Below are 21551 nucleotides of genomic sequence, written 5' to 3'. Positions count from 1 at the left end.
AACATTAAAAGCACAGCAGTTATCCTGGAGGTATTACGCAGTCACATCTCTCTCTCTCTTTCAATAATCGGATTGAATTTTTCTCCTAATATATATTCCAGTTCTCCAATCAAGGGCCAAAGAACTATTTAGATCAGATGAGCATGCTGGCGGGGGAATTCTGGGAGTTGAAGTCCACCCATCTTAACATTGCCAAGTTTGAGAAACACTGTCCTAAAACAACACCGTTAAGCTGTAAAAAAAAACAGGGACTCTGGAAGAGTAGTTTCTTTTTGCCTCCCTGCTCTTTTCCTAAATCTACTTTCCCAAGCTATATTTATATGTTTCCTTCCCTGTTAAAAACCGGCAGTTTGCGTGTGTGGCTATATATTAAAAAAACAAAAAGCAGGCAGAAAGGCAAGAAATTGAATTTCCTTCCCTGTCCCTGTCGCCAATTCCGGTCCAATGCTGCCCTTCCCCACTTGCAGTTAGGAACAACGGAAAACGACATCTCATCACTAATCGCTTTACAAAGGGGGTTTGTACACCGAAGGGGTATTACGAAGAGAATAAATGATGAAAAATAATTTTGGCTTTGTTGTCCTATCAGGGCAAACAATAGACTTCTGCTGTGGTAGGAGCTGAAGCAAGCTTCGAGTTTCCTTCTTAGCTGATCAAAGAAATCACCCCAGTTTGCAGGAAATACTGGAATCCCAGGGAATACTTTTAAATTGAAAAAGGAGTAAGAAGTGTCCTTTAGAGAACTGTGTTCATTGGCCACACATTTAACAAGCTTAAGGAAACAAATAAGCAGAACATCAGAGGATGGTTCCCACCTGGAGATTTTACTTTTATTTTCCTTGCGCCCACTTTAAATTTATGTGCTAGATTTATCTCCCACCTTCCATTCAGGGGTCCAAATTAGGCTACAGAGTGCTTCCTCGTCCATTTCCCCCCATAACAACGATCTTGTGAGGTAGGCTGGGCTGGGAGACAGTGACTGATTGAAGGGCACCCATCCTCGCCCAACACCTTCACCATCGTATCACCCTGGCTCCCACACTGTCTATCAAAGGGCCCATATTTCTGGGGGCCAAGGGTGGCACCTGACACTGACATCCACGGCAGGGCCTCAGTCCAACAAGTGAATGCGGTCAGGAAAAAGTACTGGGTGGGTGGGGATGAAAAGTAAAATTAATATTTAAGGCAGTTGTTAAATATTCTCCACCATTTCCCCCTTCTGATACACTAAACGGGGCCACCACTGCCCGCAAGCCTCTAGAAAGCCACGGGCATCCCGGACCTTCGAGTTGAGCAGCCCTGGTCCAGAGCCTGCAACGGACAGCAAGTCTGCTTGGTTTTGAATCATCTGGGCCTTTCCTCGGTAGCCGCTGGTGCTGCTGAAACTACTAAGTTCCACCAGGAAGAGTCCTTGAGAAGACCCAGGAGAGAGCGGGCATTCTCATCTCTTGGAACGAACTTGGTTCCAGACCAACAGCAGGAGGGGGACAGCGACAGAAACGGGATGACTTTCTTTTTCTATACCGGCAAGCGAAGACCCTTCTCATCTTCTCCCACCTCCTCTCCGCAACTGGAGAGCCCCTTGTTAACAAGTGGGCAGCAGAGCTCTGCTTCGGCCAAGGACCTTAGACTTTAGGAAACTAAAAAATACCAGGCAAAATGTAGCTTGGGGTCACTATTCCACCGCTGAATTACTGAATGTCCACTTGCATCCCTCATATGCACTGTTTTACTTCCTGGTTTCAAACTCTGAACTGAACACAAAAAAGACACTGCTTTATTAGCAGGAAAATGGAGATGAGCTATTCTGGATATCAGGGCACTTTGCCAGCAGCTAATTCTACCACCTGCTTTGCCCTTATCAGCTGCAAATAAAAGAGACAATTTGTCATTCTGAACGCAAAGGTCACTCAGAATAATACAAGTTCCCCAGGGACCAGGGTTTGTGATGACATGACGGCTTCACTGTGCACACCACAAATGCTGCAGGCTCAACAATGCCCAAATCGTTTTGGCTAAATCAACCCTGGAAACAAGAGTTAACATTCTGATTCGGAAAAATCAAAACTTATTCAAATGCAGCCTTTTGACCTGGTTCTTTCTGCATCAGTTCAAAAATTCAGGTGACCACTAGATGGCAGCAAAGAGTAGGAGTTTTCTCTATCTCCATCCAGTGGTTGCTTATTTTTTTGCAGCCTGGATTAAAGTGTAATGTACTGTTCGATTGTTCATCTGGTGTTTGATTGTTCATCTGGCTGTTCATCAAACAGTACATTACACCTTAATCAAGGAACTATTAACTCAGTCAATCAACCTAGCAGCAAAAAACAGCCCAATCAAGGAACACCCAAGGAGAGAACAACACCCGCACCAACACAAGCTGGACAAACCATACTATATAAACAGAGAGCAAGGCCCACTCCCTCTTCGCACTGAAGATGTTGCCTAGCCTGGCAATGAAACGTCTGCAAGAAAACAACAAGGCTCAGGGAGCACCGGGGACTCCACGCTTGTCAAGATTTCCACCGTGCTCACACAGCACTATCAGCCATAGTGAACTTGTCTGAAACTCTCTTGAGGACTGGGGCTGAAACCAAAGACAACGTGTATGAATGGAAGGCAGGTCCCCACACTGAGTTGCTCCCAGATTTCCCCAGCTGCCTTTCCCCAAACTCTGTAGCCCCACGTGCATCAGATCTGGGCCTTCTGATCTTCAGCAGTGCCTTCTGGATCATGGGTGAGGATGATGGGCCAACACCTGACAAGGTCGTGCAACTTCCGATATGAGTGTGACCATCAAACCAACTTCTAAACTTGCCTCTCCTGGCTCTAGAGATGTACAGTATTTACCAGGGAATGCATCCTATGCATACAGCGACATTCCCGCCTACCAGGTTCATCGGGACAGGGAAGGGCTCCCTGGAGCCATTTCATTAATGCTGAAGGAAGTTCTAAATAGCAAGGTCTAATTTTAATCAATGGTGAATGAAAGTTAAGGGTTGACTTATTTATTTTTGGGAGGCTAACTTAATTCATTCGTTAGGCAATTGGGAGGTGAAATTAAATTAAAAGGGGTTCTCTCCTTCTTGCAAGGAGTAGCAAGTTTTCTTCATTCAACTGAAAAATATGTCACATATTGCTTCAATAATTCAAATAAAGAAACCCTCTAATTCATTTAGAGCAGTGTTTCTCAACCTTGGCAACTTTAAGATGGGTGGACTTCAACTCCCAGAATTCCCCAGCTAGCCAGGCTTCCATCTTTCCTTGCTTTTTCCCCCCCCCCCTGAATTGGCCTCATTCAGAGGTTTCTCACCATGTTGGTGTTTTATTTCGTCTGGTTTGGTTTCCACTGTAGAGGTGCGGCCCCCTGCTTGACGTTTTTGACCCCCCAGTGGGCCACCCCTGTTCTCTGCTGTCACGGATCTGAGAATGGTCTCTACAAAGGCGTCAAGGGGAACGTGCAGCTATGGAGCGAGCATCATGCTGTGTACATTTCCGGCGCATATCCATTCTACAGGCAGAAAAATTATTCTCTGTTTCTGCTGAACGCTGGGAGGCCATGCAACGGGGCCCCAACTGCTCTTCACAGTTGCTACATAGAGGGGATGTAAGAATAGGGGTGACATTTAACATAAAACTGGCCCAACTAGAGGAATAAGCACATCTCCAGAAGCCACAGGCCGGTCTCTTTTTGAAAAGGCTCCCATCCTGCTTTGGTGCTGAGGGGCAACTCTGGCTTCTTCTCATCAGGAAGCCAACAGTGCAGGGAAGCTGTCCCAAAACTGATTGATGTCTAGGGGCTGAGAGGTCTTCTAACGTTGACTGCACTAGTCCCCAAATGGCTCACAGGTTAATTTTCTGGGCTGGGTTCACCTAAAAAAATTCAGTTGAGGGAAACAGATTTTTACAGTGGCTGCTAGAGCGAAGAGCTTCTCAGGGGCTCTGGATTTTTATACTCTACCAGTTGATTTGCTCCTGCATTTCTCTGAAATCTGCCCTCTTTCTTTTGACCAGAGAAGGGTCTTAGGAGTGATAGCAAGAGGTCATTACCAAAACTGGTTTGGAAGGCTTAGATGCTGGGTTGTCTGTGGGGGCAAGTCACAAAAGTCAAGATGGGGGTCGCAGCCGCATGATGGATGCCCTGAGCCATCTTGACTTTTTCATGCGGCCCTGGGGAGGCCTGGGATGCTTCTCACAGCGTCAGATTCCCAGCTTTTCCACAGAAGCTCAGCAACCATCAACTTGAACTCTGGTTCTGACGGCTTTGGGACCCAGATGAGCACAGCTGTTGGTCATGCCAACAGATGGGCTGCTGATCTGTGGTCTGTGGAAGGGGGACCCTGCCCAGGTCTTGAAACCGACAGGCTGATCCATGTTCTTGGTTCTTCCTTGTGGCAGGGAGTTTGCAACCAGGCAGGCACAGCGGCTTCAGACCACCCTGGATGGGTTAAATCCGCCACTCCCTAACGTCTACCTCTATCCAACCTTCCATTGTTCTGGGCAGAAACAGCTCCCTTCACCATCTGGACTGCGGGCCACCCCTCCCCTGACTTCTCCGGTGCCCGAACTGTTTACATTCCAGATGGCTGCAATACAGACAATTGTGAAACCATAAGAATGGGTGTCTGAGGTTGTCGGCCTGTTTTTCTCTTCCATTCCAGGCGCATCACATCTATTAAAGATGTGCATGGCCCACATTACTTCTAACCTGTGTAGAGAACTTTGGAAATTGTAATTGCTTTAGAAAAAGCAGTAACCAAAGTGCTAATTTAGATGTTGCAGGTAAATTAAGGGCCTTCCTTGTTTTAGCAGAACAGTGCAATTTAGAACCCACAAAAAACAGAATCTGCATGAAATTGGATGGAAGATATTTAAGCCCAGCTTACAACTCCCCTATTCAACCCTACTAAGAATGTCAGCACTTAATTCTTCTGGGTCCGCCTATTTCTCGTCCTCCTTTCCCTAGCCACAACAGGAGATCTGTTTTCCCCAAAGCCACAGCATTTTTATCAGTCATAAAATAAATGTTTTTTGAGGAACATTATGACTGGAAAAAATCAAGAAAGATTAACAAGAAGGCAAAGGCTGTTTATTCTCTCAGAAAATTTGTCCCCAATTTTATTAATATGGTTTCCTAAAACTACAGCTGGCTGTTCACCACAAGGTAAATAAACTATTTTCCCCCAAAAAAAGAAGCGTAAAGTGTATTTTTATTCTGAGGGGGATGAGGACTGGAAAGATCCGGGGCAGACCCCGAGGGTTGTAGGGGGAAGTCAAAAAAGTCAAGATGGCAGTCATAATCATGCACTTGGACAGCCCTGCCCGACCCATAATCCAAAGAAGCCCCAGGGCAATTTAATTACACCTCTGGTGGTCTGGAAATAGACATTCTGCCTTCTATTTTTTCACTTCTCTTTGAGCTTCTCATTGAACATTAGATTCTCCTTCCTCTATCTAGCAGCGAACCCACACGGTGGAGTGGAGCCCAAATTGGAAGCAGAACAGAATAACCAGCATGGGAAACTTCTACTCCTTCGAAAGAATGGGATGATCTACCAGGAGTCACTGAATCTTGGGTGTCCGTGTTAGGCGGGAGGTTCAGAAAATGGGGAGAAAGTTTGGGAAAGCGGGGGTCTGAGCAGATGGCTTCCTCACAGAGGATGTGAGCCCCCCACAGTGTTCTGCTGCAGTCCTTGTTGTTTCTTTGTGCCACAGTTCCTCTGCTCCGTAACTGTAGAACTCTTCCTGCAAGATGGTCCCCAAGAGCTGATCAATCCAAGCCCATGACCACCGTTTGGAGGACAACATAGCTTGGACAGCAAGAGATGTTGGCCAATCCTGAGTCAGAATAATAACCAGCATACATGATGCTGGATCCTAACCAAGTGTTTCCTAGATGCACCTGCAAATTCACAGCAAGAAGACAAGTTTGCCGGAGCAGACCCTGGAAGACTTTTGGAGCGACCCAGCGAGAGGGTTGCGTCCACCCCACCTTGTTGTGGCAACTGTTGCCACTCCTTGAAAGAGTTATCCCAATGGCCACATGGCTTCATACTTTGCCTGGTTAAAAAAGTGCAGCTTTTTAAAATTCCCCCTTTGTTTACAGCATAAAGCTGTAACCCTATGAACTATGTCCAAAACATGGATAGTAGAAAATGCAAATGGGGCATCATGCACACTGAAGTTGTCTTGTGATTACAACATAAAATTGGGCTTCTGAAGGAGAGAATCTTAGGAAATAGGGTCCACTGACAAGACCTGCTCACCAAAAATGGCTCTGTCCGCATAAAAGGGTCACTCTGAAATCTACTATAGTGTGTCCCTGGCTTAGCTATTCCCTTGAATGATCCTGGCTCACCTCCAGCTTGTGGCTCATTCTGCTTTTTTAGGAGAAGTCAGGGAAGCATGAGTATCTGTGCAAGGCACACAAAAAAGCATGCAAATGCAGCCCTGCCATGCAGGTAGGTGAAACCTGTCTGGTGGATTCTAAAGAGAGAACCACAACTTGGAACACATGGTACTAACCTGCGATTCTCCCAATTGGCATTGCATGCTCTTCAGGGGGCGAGACGGACACCATGATGTGGTTCATGAATGCTAACTCTTCACGGTGGGACAAGTTGATCGGCTTCACCTCTCTGTGCAGCCCATCTTCAGACAACCTCGAGGCTTTGAAGTCAACAGAGTGCCGGGGATTCAGTATCAAAGGGTGCATTATTGGGCTGGGCATCAACTGAATGACCCTAGTATTTTCCTGGCGGGGACTCGAAGGCTTCTGAAGCGCTTCTGAAGGGGTTGGACAATGATTACTCTCAACTGGAGACACTGAGAGAGGGTAAGACTCTTGGTGATTGTTCTCCTGTTGGTGCCGTGTGCCCAAGAGCCTGTCGGCTGGTGAGAGGCGACGAATAGTGTTCTCCAAGGGGGATTTCAAGGACCGCTGCTCAGATTCTGGTGAAGGCCTGTGATTGGCACTGAGGGGTGATCTGGAGCGATGCAAGAGTTCAATGGTAGGTGGATTGTGATGGATCGAGTCTGTTGACTGTCTTGAAGGTCTTGGGATAAAGGTGTCTGTAAACAAAGAAAAAAGGTAAGAAAAAAATCAGATGCTATCAAATAGGACCAATAAAACTATATCCATCCTTGCAGCCAATGCGTAGCCTGTAGATCTGCGATGAGTCATGAGACAATTAAACAAAGCAAATTTTAACTTATTAAGAGCTACCCTGTTTGTTTTCTGGAGAGGGAAAATGTTTGGAAAACTGAGAGATGTCATCACACTTGCTGCCAGCTTGCACATGCAAGTCTGAAGCCTAAAAAAAAAATCCCTTCTCACCCCAATGGGTGGTGTGTGTCTTTCTCAACCTCGGGTCCTCTACCAGAGATCCGGGATTTTGAGGGTTCTGCGCAGGATCTTGGCTGTTCCTAGCACTGCACTCTTCTGGACAGAGAGCTCTGATGTGGCTCCTGGGATCCGTTGGAGCCACTCTCCCAGCTTGGGGGTCACAGCCCCAAGTGCCCCTACCACCACTGGGACCCCTTTGGCCTTCACTTTCCACATCCTCTCCAGTTCCTCCTTCAGGCCCTGGTATTTCTCCAGCTCCTCATACTCCTTCTTCCTGATGTTGCTGTCACTTGGCACCGCTACATCTATCACCACCACTGACTTCTGGTCAATACATACATACAGAAACACACACACACACACACACACACCAGAAAACACTGTGGCCTGTCAAAATTAGGCAAAAATGGTTCTTCTGTTGTTCAATTTATTCTGTAAAAACGATTAGAGTATAGGGTTCACGCATCCACAAACACCAACTAGCTATCAGAAGACATGACGAAAACTCCCTCATCTCCCAATACATGGACAGACTCAACCACAGTTTCAGCTGGGAAACTATTAGCATCTTAGACCAAGCCAAGTCCAAAAAACTTAGGTAATTCCTGGAAGCTGGGCATTCAGACAAGTCAGCCATCAACAGACACCTAGAGATAAACCACATTTACAGACCATTCAAAAGAGAAAAGAAAAAAGCTAGGAAGGAAACAGAGAGACCAGAACACGTCCTCTCCAGCAGCCAACACCCAGATAAGCAGGGATTAACACCAGACAAACAACCAAGCAGCGAACAATGCCCCAATCAAGGAACCACCAAGGAGAACACCGCACCCCCACCAACATGGGCAGGGCGAGCTTCTGCATGTAAACAGGGAGCCAACCCCAACCTCCCTCGCACTGATGATGTTCCCCAGTTGGGTACTGAAACATCTGCCAGCCACAACCAAGCTCAGAGAGCACCAGGGACTCCATGGTTCAACCCTGAGCTCCAGAGATTCTGTTCTTCCCACCTTGGAATCCTTCAAATGTCCTGACTGTAATCCCAGTCAGCAAGGTTCATGGGAGGGGTCGTGGGAACTATTATCCAAAATATACGGAGGGAAGCAGGTTGAGGAAGGTGTGTTATACATATAAACTTTCATATGCTAATATAACTTATTTATTAGCATATAACGTATGCTAATATACTATAAACTATATTAGCATATGAAAGTTGATCCCATTTTCATCCACTGCTTTCCAGCAAATCCTTGCCTACATGCTTCTTATGGTCTAGGCCATTCCCAATGATATAATGGGAATGAAAAGTCATTAATATTATTGCACTTATGCACAAAGATGGAAAGACTCTGAAATACCTACAACGGAGGAATGCCTGGCGAAGATGACAGAATTTGCAAAGATTGCAAAATTGGCTTGCTTAATTAGAGAAAAGACAGTAACTACATTTGTTAGGGACTGGAAACCCTTCGTGGACTTTTTGCTGAAAACGGAATAAAATATACTTGTGATTTATGGGCTTGACAACTGGAAAGGGTAGATTATGGAAAGAAGGGAGTATGGTGTAATTTTAGGATAAAATTCAAATGCATTTAAAACTGCTGAAAAGAAGATTGGAAGTCACTTCTTTACATTTTGTCTTTTTGTCTTTTTCATTTCTTTATTCTTTTCTCACCACTTTCCTTTGACTTCCCTTTATTTTCTTCTTCCTTTAAATGTTTTTATTCTGTAAAAATTTCTTTAAGAAAAATTAATTGAAAAAAAAAACACACACCATTGCACTGTGCTTTATTACCACATCAAACACCGGGGCTCTTTATATCCGTAACTGTGGGGCACATTGATCTCCTGCCCTTCCAGTTCCAAGGCTTGCCCAGGGACGCCACAGCATCTCCCAGAGTGAGATGTGGCAAAACTGGGAAAAGGCACAAATGTGTTGCTACTGCAGGGGGAAAAAAAAATTGCACTCTTTTGCAAAGCCAGGCCAGGGCTTTATACATCCATGTAAATCTTCAAATTTAGTGGAACCATAATTAGTTCCAGCCCATTTGAGGCTCCCTCTTCAGCAGGGAGCGTGTTTGTTTCTCTTTCTGCGCTGGTGCATTTGCACGGGGGCTCTTGGAAGGATCTGCAAAGCCCCAAGCAGCGTTTCAGACCCCACCCCACCCCCTGCAATCCCAAGAGATCCTTTGCCGAGGACCCCGGGGGTCACATCCTGCTCAGATTCCTCTGGTGCCGCGCAATGACCTTCGTCTGACTCCAGCCCCCTCAGACGCTCCTCCCGTCCAAAGACAGCGCCCACCCGTTTCCTGGCTGAAGTTGGAGAGGAAACGGCCCTGGTGTGGATTTTATGATTCACAGAGCCAGAGTCATAAACAAGAAAGGTCTCTCTGTTCCACTATTTAGGTCAACCTTACCCAAACGGGCACAAGGAAGTGAAACCCGAGTGCCAAGCCATGCCCCTGTCTGTGGCGGCCGAAGAACGTTTTAGAGCTGGGCAGAGCCAACGGCACAGGAGACGATGGGAGCCTAATTCCAGGGCCGTGTGGGGCACCCAGTCGAGGCTGTCTGTGGGCAGGGGAGCAGATCCTGACATTTCACTGGCGTTTAAAGCGAAGACATGCAGGGTACGTCTGTCCCCCAGACGCCGGGGAGAGAAGCTATAAGGCTCGGAAGGGGATGCCCCAAACTCAGATTTCCTCGCCCAAAAAGTGTTCCACGGAAAGATTAAGACGTAGATGGGGAAAGGCCTCAATTCCAAGCGATCTCAGTCGAAGATAAAGCTGGGCTTGAATCGGGGGTACAGGAGGGTAGGGGGTAGGAACTGTCGAAGAAGTTGAGATGATGGCCAAGACCACACAAATCCCTGCCCCTTCTTTACGTGAGTTGTGCTTGTGATGCACATAAAAAAGGGCCAGGGCTTCAAGTGTGCAGTCGCAACGCCCCCGTTGACTTTTCTGACCCCCACCCCCCATGCGGATGCCTCCAGCTTGACTCCTGCTGACCGCACAGACACCCCCCCCCCGCCATGCGGTTTTCTTGGCAACAGTGAAGAAGTGGTTTGTCATTCCCTTCTTCAGAACATTCTTTTCACTTCCCAGTCTGGCCTACAACTCCTGGTGGTCTCCTGTCTAAATACAACCAGGTCTAATCCTACTTAATGTCCAGGTGCAGCCCAGTTCAGCTCTAGACTTAATTACTTATGGTTATATTTTTGTTGACCGGCTCTTTACGGAGATGACTGGCATTTCGACTTTACGTTCCAGGAACCAAAATGGGTTGGGCTGCTTTTGTGCACACACTTGGTTAGCTCGTACGCAGTGTAAGTTCTCTGTGCAATGTGGGGATTGAGTAAGTGTCACTGCCATTACTGAAATGATAGAGAGGGTACAGAAATCATTAATCCTGTAAAAACCACGCAGATATTCCAGATAAGCTCCACGCCATCCATGTTGGTCAAATGATGGAACCCTCATTAGGGCAACCAGGTCTCTCTAACGTGGACATGGGACTTCTTGTTCTCACACATCTTGCTGCCTGGACGGATCTTCTGTAGAGGCTGACCTCCCTTGGGGAGTATGGATGGGGAGGGGGGTGGACCTGAATCAGAGACCGCAACCTCCATGAGGTTCACAGGATGGGCTTGGGGACCTTCTCTCCAACATGCAACTCTACAGACAGGGTGATCACAGCAAGGGTCAAAAAAGTCGAGATGGCAGTTGCAACCGAAGAACCACAAGTAAAAATGTGCTGGGTTTCTACTGCATGGCTGCAACTGCCATCTCGATTTTTTTGACCCTCACTGTAGACACCTTTCATGTGGACCATCTCTATATCTTTATGCTAATGCAGAGACTCCCATTTCAAAATAGTTTATTCCTCTTGGTGTATATACAGGGAGCATACAGAGGACTGCAGAGAATACCACAAAGAAGCCAACTTTGTCATTTGAGGACTGATTTAAAGGGCAGACCTAGCTGCAAGCTTTCATGCACTTGTTGTGAGACGTTCTTTTCCTTATAAATGAAAATATATGCCATCTTTTCATGACACTGCTGCTCAGGTATGTCTGCCCACTAAGATACTCTGGCTCCAAGTCACAGGAAAAATTCACAGCCCATAAATTTTGAATGAGGCCTTTGAGTCATCCAACTCCTTGCTGAATGCAAGAATTCCCAAATGAAAAAGACTGAAACACTTCCATCATTAGTAGAAGAGGCATAGTGAGATGTTTCTTGAAGGACAAGCCATTTTGCAGAGTTGCTGGGTTGGGTTCGATGGGCAAAATGAACCCCTTCCTTTCTGACGTCCTTCAAGCATCTGCACAACCTTGGCTGCTCTCAAAAAGCTAAGCATGGTGGACCTCAGTGGACTTGGATGAGAGACACCAGGAAACCCAGGGCTTTAAATGAGGCTGGGACAGTTAAAAAGCAAAAGCAAAAACCTATCCTGGAAGAACACATTGGTAAACCAACTCTGGATCCCAGAAATCTCCCCTCTTTCTGAAACAAACTGGAAGCAGATGAGTCCAGATCAGGAGATCGTACAGATATGCAACCGGCAGCCTCTTCCGTGGTTGGCTGATTTGCATTCTTAAATTTCAAATTCCAGGCCCTGTTTCTGGAGGATATTAGCAGCTTCCTTGCAGCACAGACTGTGCCCCAGCACGCAGCTTGGAAGGGATGCTCAAAGCTGGTGGCAAGCAGGTGTCGCATTTCAGAGAACTTTGCAAAGCTAACCTTAAGACTCGTGGCAAACCCTTGCATGCCCCGAGCGCTTCTCTTGCCTGCCTGGCCACTGCGAGCTGGACGGAGCAAGTGTGTGCCACAGAATCCCACAGGATAATAAAAGCAAGCCCAAAGGAACCACTTCCCCCAAAGGGGACAGCGTACTATATTTAGCTGTCCCAGTTCCTCTGCCAAACACCAGAGAACAGGAAGGTTGAGTCAAAAGTGTTCAAGAGAGGGACGGCGATCTGCCTGGGAACCCCTGGCAGAAAGGCTTTTTCTCTCAGCCCAAGATTACATCCAGCCTGCTTGCACTTTCTCCAACTCACACCTGTTTTCAAAAGGCAGAAGCACAGAGTGATAAACTGAAGCGGGAGGGAGGGAGACGCCGCTCCCCAGAGCTTCTGCCTTTTAATAACAGGTGTGAGTTGGAGAAAGTGCAGCAGCCCCCCGACCCCCCCGATTTTGGCCACCTTAGACTACCCTGGCTCTCCTCCTGCAACGTCCTACCGGCCCAGAGGGATCTGTGGCTGCACGTAAATCCGTAATTCAAACGAAACGCCCTTCCCCAGCTTTTCGTTCCTATGGCGGAGGCCATCAGAAATGCAAGCCTCCTGCTTAATTGCAGGAGCCGGGAGTGAAAGCAAAGGACCAAAGAGGTTTTGGAGCATTGGAGAAGGCAGGCGGCGGCGATGTCCGGCCACGCACGGGGTGTGAGGTCCTCGGGTGATGGGGGTGAGAAACAGTCCTGGTTTACAACAAAACAGCTTTCCGGGACACGGACCTAGAGTCTGCTAATCTAGGACAGGCGGTTAGCAAACAAGGGCGTCCATGGCGGGAGGTCAACTAAGTCAAGATCATGGCTGCACCTGTGCAACTGAAGTCCTGTTCCATTTCGAGCTGCCTGCAAGGGTGAGCCCAGGGTTATCTCAGGCTAAACTCCCCACCAGCAATGTTGCCAGAAAAGGGACGAGAGCAGTAAGAGCGATCTAGCCCGCTGCCAACTGAGTCAAAGCCATTGCCTCCATACCAAGCCATGATACAGGTAGTCCTCACTTAACCACCATAGTTGGGACCGGAATTTAAGTTGCTAAATGATGCGGTTGTTAAGTGAACCTGGATCTGATTTTATGACCATTTTTGCGGCGGTCATTAAGCAAACCACATGGTTGTTAGGTGAACCACACAGTTCCCTATTGATTTTGCTTATCAGAAGCCTCCTGGGAAGGTCAAAAATGGTGATCATGCAACCGTGGGATGCTGCAACAGTCATAAGTGCAAGGAATGGTCATAAGTCAGGTTTTATTTCTCTGCACTGTCGTAACTCCGGATGGTCACTAAATGGATGGTCATTAAGTGAGGACTACCTGTACTCTAAAAACTCCATGTCTCCATGTGTTTTTCATCCTCCATAGGCCTGGGGGAAGGGTGACACAGGAAAGGGACTGATTTTGGTATTCTGTCTATGGTGTGTGGGTATATATATAAAAAAATCAAGGTGTAAACAACACAATTGAAGCTCTGCCATTTTTTATTTGAGTTGCACATGCAGATGCCCCTGGGCATGAACCTTAATTGAACGCCCATGGATTTTTATTATTTTTTTTCCCCAAAAAGTTAACAAAAAAGTCAGGAATTAACAGCCCTCTACCTGTCCCTCTCCCTAGCCCCAGCAGCTGGGAATTATTAATATTCTAACTCAGTGTTTTTCAAACTCCCAGAATTCCCCAGCCAGCATGCTGGCTGGGGAATTCTGGGAGTTGAAGTCCACACATCTTCAAGCTGCCAAGTTTGAAAAACACTGCTCTAATTTTACAGACTTACTCAGAATTTTTAAATCACTGTTACAGGAAACCACACACAATTCTATTTGCCATAATATGAAGGGTTGTTTTTTCCCCCCCAACTGTCCTCTTTCTTTTTACAGCACCACCTGAACTCTTTATGTAATTTTGCTTTTCATGAACAGAGAGATTATTGCCGTTACCTTCATCGTGGTTCTGATGTAGCATGACATCTGGTGGAGCATGAACAGAATTCCCAGGGTGGAAGAAGGGAGAAAACAGCACATGGGAATTTCTTTGCTTCAAGATGTGCTGAAGAAGCTCATATAACACATCACCTGAAAGAAAAAAAAGCCAACTCAGGAAAATTAATTTTTAAAGACTGTTTGCTGTCTTTGGGGTCACTGAATATAAAAAGGCAATTCTCCTTGCAACAATATGGCAATTAACAGAAGTCCACAGGAATTTGTCAAGAATTAATCTTCCAGACTAACCTTACCTCAATTTTTAATTAGCCAATTTCCTAATAGATTGTGGGAATGCTATAGTCATAATATATCTTGATTTCAACAAAACATTGACGAAGTACGCCCATGGCATTCTAATATGCTATCTAGTTAACTGAACAATAAAATGGATACATGGTTGGCTGGAAAATTGTACTCAAAAACTAATCATCAATGGCTCCTTTTCAAGTCTAGTGGCATGCCACAATATTCATTTTTGTATCCTCTCTCCCACAACATTTTTTTATTACTGACTTGGATGAGTCGGGGGAAGGAAATGCTTATCAGATCGGCAGATGACACAAACAAAAATGAGTGGGATAGTTAATGCTCTAGAAAATGGAAATAAAATTCGAAACAATCTTGACAGGTTAAAGAAACAGGCTGAAAGGAATGGAATGAAATTTAACAAAGACAAATGTAAAGTTCTTTATTTAAGCAAACTAAAATCAAATGCACAGATGAAGGATGGGGGATAGTTGGCTAAATAATAGAAAAAAGATCTTGGAATAGTAGTTGATCACAAATCTAATATGAACCAGCAGGGTGTTACGGCTGCAAAAAGGGCCAATGAAATTTTGGGCTGTATCAACCAAAGCCTGATTTCCAAATCACAAAAAGTAGTCATGCCACTCTATTCTCCACTGATCAGACCCCACCTTGGAGTGCTCTATCTTGTTCTGAGCAGCACCCGTCAAGAAGAGTTCAGGGAAGCTGGGTCAGGCTAAAGACAGTCGACAGAGATGAACAGGGACTAGAAATTAAGCTGCTCAAAGAGACTGAAGGAGCTGGGAACGTTTCATCTTGAAAGGAGACAGGTGGAGGGGGTGGGGGGAGACCCGTATGAAAGGAGTTTTCAAATGCCTGAAAGGACGTCACACACAGAGGGAGGCCGAGACCTGCCTCCTCTCATTCCAGAATCCAGGACCCAGAATAATGGACTTAGGTTAGGTGAAGGAAGGTTTGGGTTGAAGGTCAAGAAAGCACAATTCCCTAAGAGAAACAGTTCTCAGAGATGTGGCGGGTTTCCCTTGGTGGGCTGTGTTCAAGAGGGGGACAGGCGGCCATCTTTCTGGGATGCTCCCATTTGGATTCCTGCACTGAACAAGGCACTGGAGTTGGCAGCCTAAAGGGCCCCTTCACCTCTGTCATTATATGACACAGGAATCCCTCCAAAATCAGCCCAACCACCTTCACCTCTGGCATTATATGACACAGGAATCCCTCCAAAATCAGCCCAACCACCTTCACCTCTGGCATTATATGACACAGGAATCCCTCCAAAATCAGCCCAACCACCTCCTATGCTAAACCCAAACCCTATGGTTGCTACCTCTGAATCCACCAAGTGTTGCTTGCATGGATGCTGAACCCACTTGAAGAGGCCAAGGATGCCACCCAACCCAAAGCAGCTTGGAATACAGACTCAAACTTAGGAATAACATTTAGTAACATTACAGGCAGAGCAGAATTCTCCCATTTGCATATCTACTGGCTTCCTATTAGTTTTTATTTTTAATGGGAAAGACTGCGACCTATTCTATTAAAATATATTTATGACATCTACTTGCATCAACAACTAATATCTATTAGGACAACGACTGTCCTCAACTATCCCTCCAAGCGCAGGCTGTGGGGTGAGAATGAATCAGATTTCCACCAATTTCCCTTTCCCCATTCCGCTTACAAAGGAAGAGCTTGGGGTTCTTTTATTTCTCCCTTCACCGTGTCTTGTATAATGACCCAAATGGGGTTGATGTTAACTGGAATTTGTTTGATGTTATGGTTTAATTCTTTTCCCCATCTAAACTGAATCAGGCGGTGTACAACGTTTCTGCAGTAAATAAATATTCATAGCAATAATATTAACGCAATAAAGATTTTTAAAGAATACTGAAGGAGTTGATTCTCTTCCACATCTAATCTCTAACAGATGTTGCATTTTTGCCCTCTAACGGAGTAAGAGATTCCCTATTTCCTTCAGGTCTTCAATGACTCACCAGAATGTGGAGACCTGTATCGGAAGTCCTCTTTGGTCAGTAGCAAGAGAGCTTTGCCATTCATCTCAAAGGTATTGCTGTCGATGGGTCTGAGGGAGAATTCCTTCTCCGCCCACTTCAGCCACTGAGCCACGTCGTCCCTGCTCCAGTAAACGGGTTGCAAACCTGTAGAGAAGTCAGCAGAAGGATGCCATCAGGAAGACAGCCTCTTGGCGGAGACAGGAGCAGAAAAGTGCGGTTAATGAATGAAATTAGCATCCCAAAAGCACAACTATGCCTATCTTTGCATTAAGTGAGAGAAGCTAGGACTCATGGTTTTGTTAGGAGGCAGATACAGGTCTTCTGATACTGACCACAACACAGACACTGTTAAGTGCCTTCCCTTTGCTACTTCCTGAAAAACCTCTTTTTTTCATGGAGCACAACTCCCTGTTCCTGGAAATGCTGCTTTCCACCTAATTAGGCAATGAGCCGGGGCAGGGAAGGTGTCCTGTACCCTAAGAGCAATGGAAAACATGATAATGCACAAGAATAAAAGAAAAGCCACTGTTTCCTACACTTTCTGTTCCTCTCTATACCAAACTCAGCTATCTGTGGTGTGATTTTAGAGTTTTCACCTACAAGCAAATGGACGGGTCTGCAGTTCCCTGATTCTGGCATTAACGAGAAGCAAAGACACTTGTATTCATGTCCATGTATATTACATTTTTAGGGTCAGGCAGGAAGAATAAATGTCCGAATAAAGAACGTGCACAAAACCGCTCCATTTGGAGAATTTACACAAATTGCAGCATTCGGTCTGGAAGATGGGCAAGCAGAGGAAGAGCATTTGAGGAGTTTGCAGTTGGGCTGAATTTTGAACAGGATTGTGTACAACAGAGATCGTTACCTAAATCAAGTAATAATTAGATGGAGATATGTTTCAGTAAAGTTAGTTCTGTTTCCTCAATCATCTGTACACAACTTCAACACCAGGGGTCCACAAATACAGCCAACAGGGAGGGACCTCCATAAATTTAAGTTAGGTATTTAGACGAATCCTCTAAAATCACTGAGAATGTATTTTAAAAAATCAGCACGACAAGGGGCAACGCTTGACATACTTGAAATGACACCATCTGCTGGAAGATGGACTGCTAGACATACAGAAGACTGCACTTTACTCTTTTTCTGTAAAACCTCTCTGTTAGGAGACAGGGAAAAAACTGCATTTCCTTTTTCCTCTTTGGAGCAAAATAAGCCAAAAGGTTGAACCTTGCTCATTACAAATTGATTTAAAATTAGGGCGCGTTTCAAGATAGGGAGACACACAGTGACACCTCAGCCAAACCAGAGCAGTGGTCGGTCAGGAAGAGTGTGGTTTCGAAAGACCCGGGCCCTGAGCACCTGAACCAGGAAAGCACCTCCCTGACGTGTCTCGAATAGTGAAGTGATCTGCTGGGATGAGACACCCCAGTTAATGAAGGATCTAGTCAGACTGTGGAGACACCATCTCTGGAATCCTGGCGATCTTGGAACTAAGGAGGGTCATGTCCGATCCGTCCTTGAACAGGAGACCACAAGGAAATTCCCAAAGGTTAGACTAGACTGGGAGGTGGCAGAAGGTGGCCACTTCCTTAGCAAGAAAGTGACATGGGTGTAGGAACAAGGAGTTGGGATCAACTCAAGACCATCTTGACCTTTTTCTTTCTCTAGCATCTTCTAACATACACAAGATAAACGGATGTGTGCCCTATTTGGGATAATCAAGATATTTGCATTTGTTCCCTGCAATTATTGCCACTTTTTGTCTTTTCTCATGCTCCCTTACGAATTTGCTGTTGTTGCTGTTTATTCGTTCAGTCGCTTCCGACTCTTCGTGACTTCGTGGACCAGCCCACGCCAGAGCTTCCTGTCGGTCGTCAACACCCCCAGCTCCCCCAGGGACGAGTCCGTCACCTCTAGAATATCATCCATCCATCCTGCCCTTGGTCGGCCCCTCTTCCTTTTGCCCTCCACTCTCCCTAGCATCAGCATCTTCTCCAGGGTGTCCGGTCTTCTCATTATGTGGCCAGAGTATTTCAGTTTTGCCTTTAATATCATTCCCTCAAGTGAGCAGTCTGGCTTTATTTCCTGGAGGATGGACTGGTTGGATCTTCTTGCAGTCCAAGGCACTCTCAGAATTTTCCTCCAACACCACAGTTCCAAAGCATCCATCTTCCTTCGCTCAGCCTTCCTTATGGTCCAGCTCTCGCAGCCATATGTTACTACGGGGAACACCATTGCTTTAGCTATGCGGACCTTTGTTGTCAGTGTGATGTCTCTGCTCTCAACTATTTTATCGAGATTTGTCATTGCTCTTCTCCCAAGGATTAAGCGTCTTCTGATTTCCTGACTGCAGTCAGCATCTGCAGTAATCTTCGCACCTAGAAATACAAAGTCTTTCACTGCTTCTACATTTTCCCGCTCACGAATCTGCTACAAATGAGTAATGCTTTACGTCTTGACACTAGTAAGCCTCAGTAATATCATCAGCATGCAGTTCGCAAGGCGCTTTCAACACTTTTTCAGCCAACCAGCGTAATACTTATGCCAAAGTGGCAAATTCTTCTGTTTGGCTGCAAGCCTGGTGAAAGGACTGTATAAAACACATTGCAGGAAAGCTACAGACTGAAAAAGAGATTCAGTTCTCCTAAGGTTATTCTTTTCGGAAGGACACAATTTCTCCAGGCCAAAGCAACTGAATTACAGTATCGTCATAACCCCTCTTTGGGTCCTTTCATGAACTGAACAGCTTAACAGGAGCCGTTAAATTCTAAAAAGTTTGCAGTGAGCTATTTTCCCCGCTGATTTTACTGTTAATGTCCCTCAATTCTTTATTTCTTCCCTTCCCTTCCCATCCAATCCATCAATGTCTCAGGCAAAAAATAAAATCATTTTGCGTTGCGCTGACAGCTCAGATATGGAGAGATTGGGGTTGTACACCAGACTGAGGTTGCACACCTCCTTCTAACTACTACTTCAGGCCAAGAGTTAAAGTGTAAGGAGAAGGCATCCACAGGGGGTCAAAAAAGTCAAGATGGCAGCCACAACTGGGCCATCAAAGCCCTCCCCCCTTTTCATGTGCATCACCACTGCTGTCTTGACTTTTTTTATGTGCTTGCTCAAATGCCTGCTGCGTTGTGTTCTTCCTATTCCATTTTATTTCAACAGGACAAGAGTTACAGTTCACTGGGGCACAATTAAAAGGGGAAAGGCTGGGTTGCAACAGTACTTATTCTTCCCCAAATCCTCCTCCTCCATCAGGACATTTCACAAAACCAACACAGAAGGCAGAAAGAAGAGGAAAAGGAAGAAAGCAAAAACAAGCTGAGATGCTTCAGGGCACGGAGGTGGTGACTGACCCACAGAACGATTCAACAAGTGGGTGGCAGAATGGAGAGTTGGGTGGGAAACTAGACACACACACACACACACACACACACACACACACACGGCAAATCCTGCACATCATCTGGATGCTAATTACAGCCTCCGGACTCTGCCGAGCCACGCAACCTTGGCAAAAACACGCCAGCTTTGAAATCAAAGCTAGAAAGGGCAGCCACGGGGGCATTTCAGAACAGAAGATTGGAATAAAGGAAAGTGGGCTATTTTGCCAGCCTGGTAATTCAAAACTATGAATCAACTCAAGGCTTGGAGAGCCACAGAAATAGAGCTGTGTTTACTGGTGCCTCGTTCCTTCCAAACATTCAGATCTATGATGCCAGGTCTGTGTTTTATTTTATTCAACACCATGAGGGCTAGAAGAGTATTTTTAAAAATGCATGCATTCCAATGTTTTAGTTAAGTTTTTTCCTCCCAATACTTCAATTTCCTTTTTTTAACTAAAGATTTTTTTAAAAAATAATATAAACCATGAGGGATAAAAGATATAAAAAAAGAATAAGGGAATAAAGTACAATTAGTAAGATACAAATAAACAAAACATGCGGTCTCAAATGTTGTGAAGATGACAGTTTTTCAATACATCATTAAGTCACTTACAAAGTTTGTTTATTAATCACATTGATATAGCCGCCCACCTCACACAAAGCAACTCTGTGGCGTACAAAGGGTTATGTCACTTCTTAAAGGAAAAACCAAAAATCACTCTCATATTTTGACAAGAGTGCCTACTCTGCCTGATCTCACTGGATGGGCAGAAACACCATGTGGGGAAGGGGTTCAACGATGATAACCAGGCCCCTGAATTGCCCCTGGATGCCCACTGGCAGCCAATGCAGCACACAGACAAGTGGTGTCACATGGGCATAAGAAGGCCTGCCCATTGCTGCCCGCACTGCTGCATTCTGGACCAGCTGTAGCTTCCGAGTGGTCTTCAAGGGCAGCCCCATGTAGAGTGCATTGCAATAGTCCAAGCATGAGGTGACCAAGGCATGAGAGATGGTTCAGGAAAGATGCAGTTGTGCAAGGCCACTTGGCCATAACTATCACCTGCTCCTTGAGCAGAGCTATGAGTCCAAGCTGACCCCCAAGTTGTGCACTAGCACTGAAGTGCAACCCCATCCAAGACCAATGGCAAAAACACTTCTGACCCAGGGGGGCCAAATATCCACAGAAACTCAGTCCTGTCAGGATTGGGCCTGAGACTGTTCCTCCCCATCCAGACCCACACGGCCTCCAGACACTGGGGCAGGACCTCAACAGCGTCACTTGGCTGGCCCGGGATCTGGCGGATGACCTCCCCCAGAGGTTTCATGACAAACAAGAGGCAAGACAGTATCGAGCCCTGTAGCACCCCACAAATAAGAGGCTGCAGGCACAACTTCTGCCCCAACACACTGATTGAAACTGGCTGCAGAGAAAGGAGACCCACCGCAAAATGATGCCTCCCATTCCCAAAGCTCGCAGCTGGCCCAGAAGGACACAGAAAGACACTGAAAGCCCCTGAGACATCAAGGACCATTCACATCAAGAGATCAAGAAGTTCAACAATGCTCCCTCACTTGGCCTAAACCCAACTGACAGAAGTCCAAATCATCTGTCTCCTTCAGCGTCCTCTGGAGCTGAAGCCCAACCAGCTTCTCAACTACCTTCCCTTAAATTGTCCAGGATTGTTGGGTCCAGAGACAGCTTCTTGAAGAGGGGACACACCACCCCTTCCTTAAGGCTGAGGAGAAGACTTCCTTTCTCAAGGAAGCAAATAT

The 21551-nt window shown here is 46.0% G+C and overlaps 2 protein-coding genes across 2 annotated transcripts in view; one reads left to right on the top strand and one right to left on the bottom strand.

The window, feature by feature from the left end:
* Positions 1-21551, bottom strand: part of ETV6 (ETS variant transcription factor 6) — a 112063-nt gene that overhangs the window by 7585 nt on the left and 82927 nt on the right. Inside the window, exons 3-5 of the mRNA XM_063308343.1 lie at positions 16363-16527; positions 14060-14194; positions 6526-7071 (exon numbers count right to left, since the gene is read on the bottom strand). Coding sequence (XP_063164413.1) covers positions 6526-7071; positions 14060-14194; positions 16363-16527 — 846 coding nt within the window. The remainder of the gene's footprint in view (positions 1-6525; positions 7072-14059; positions 14195-16362; positions 16528-21551) is intronic.
* CDPF1 (cysteine rich DPF motif domain containing 1) overlaps positions 1578-21551 on the top strand; it is a 271203-nt gene continuing 251229 nt past the window's right edge. The window contains exon 1 of the mRNA XM_063308354.1: positions 1578-1584. The gene's annotated coding sequence lies outside the window, so the exon portion shown is untranslated. The remainder of the gene's footprint in view (positions 1585-21551) is intronic.

The sequence above is a fragment of the Candoia aspera genome, chromosome 7 (assembly GCF_035149785.1).
Source record: "Candoia aspera isolate rCanAsp1 chromosome 7, rCanAsp1.hap2, whole genome shotgun sequence".
In the NCBI taxonomy this organism is placed as follows: Eukaryota; Metazoa; Chordata; class Lepidosauria; order Squamata; family Boidae; genus Candoia; species Candoia aspera.
This window is presented reverse-complemented; position numbering and strand designations above follow the sequence as displayed.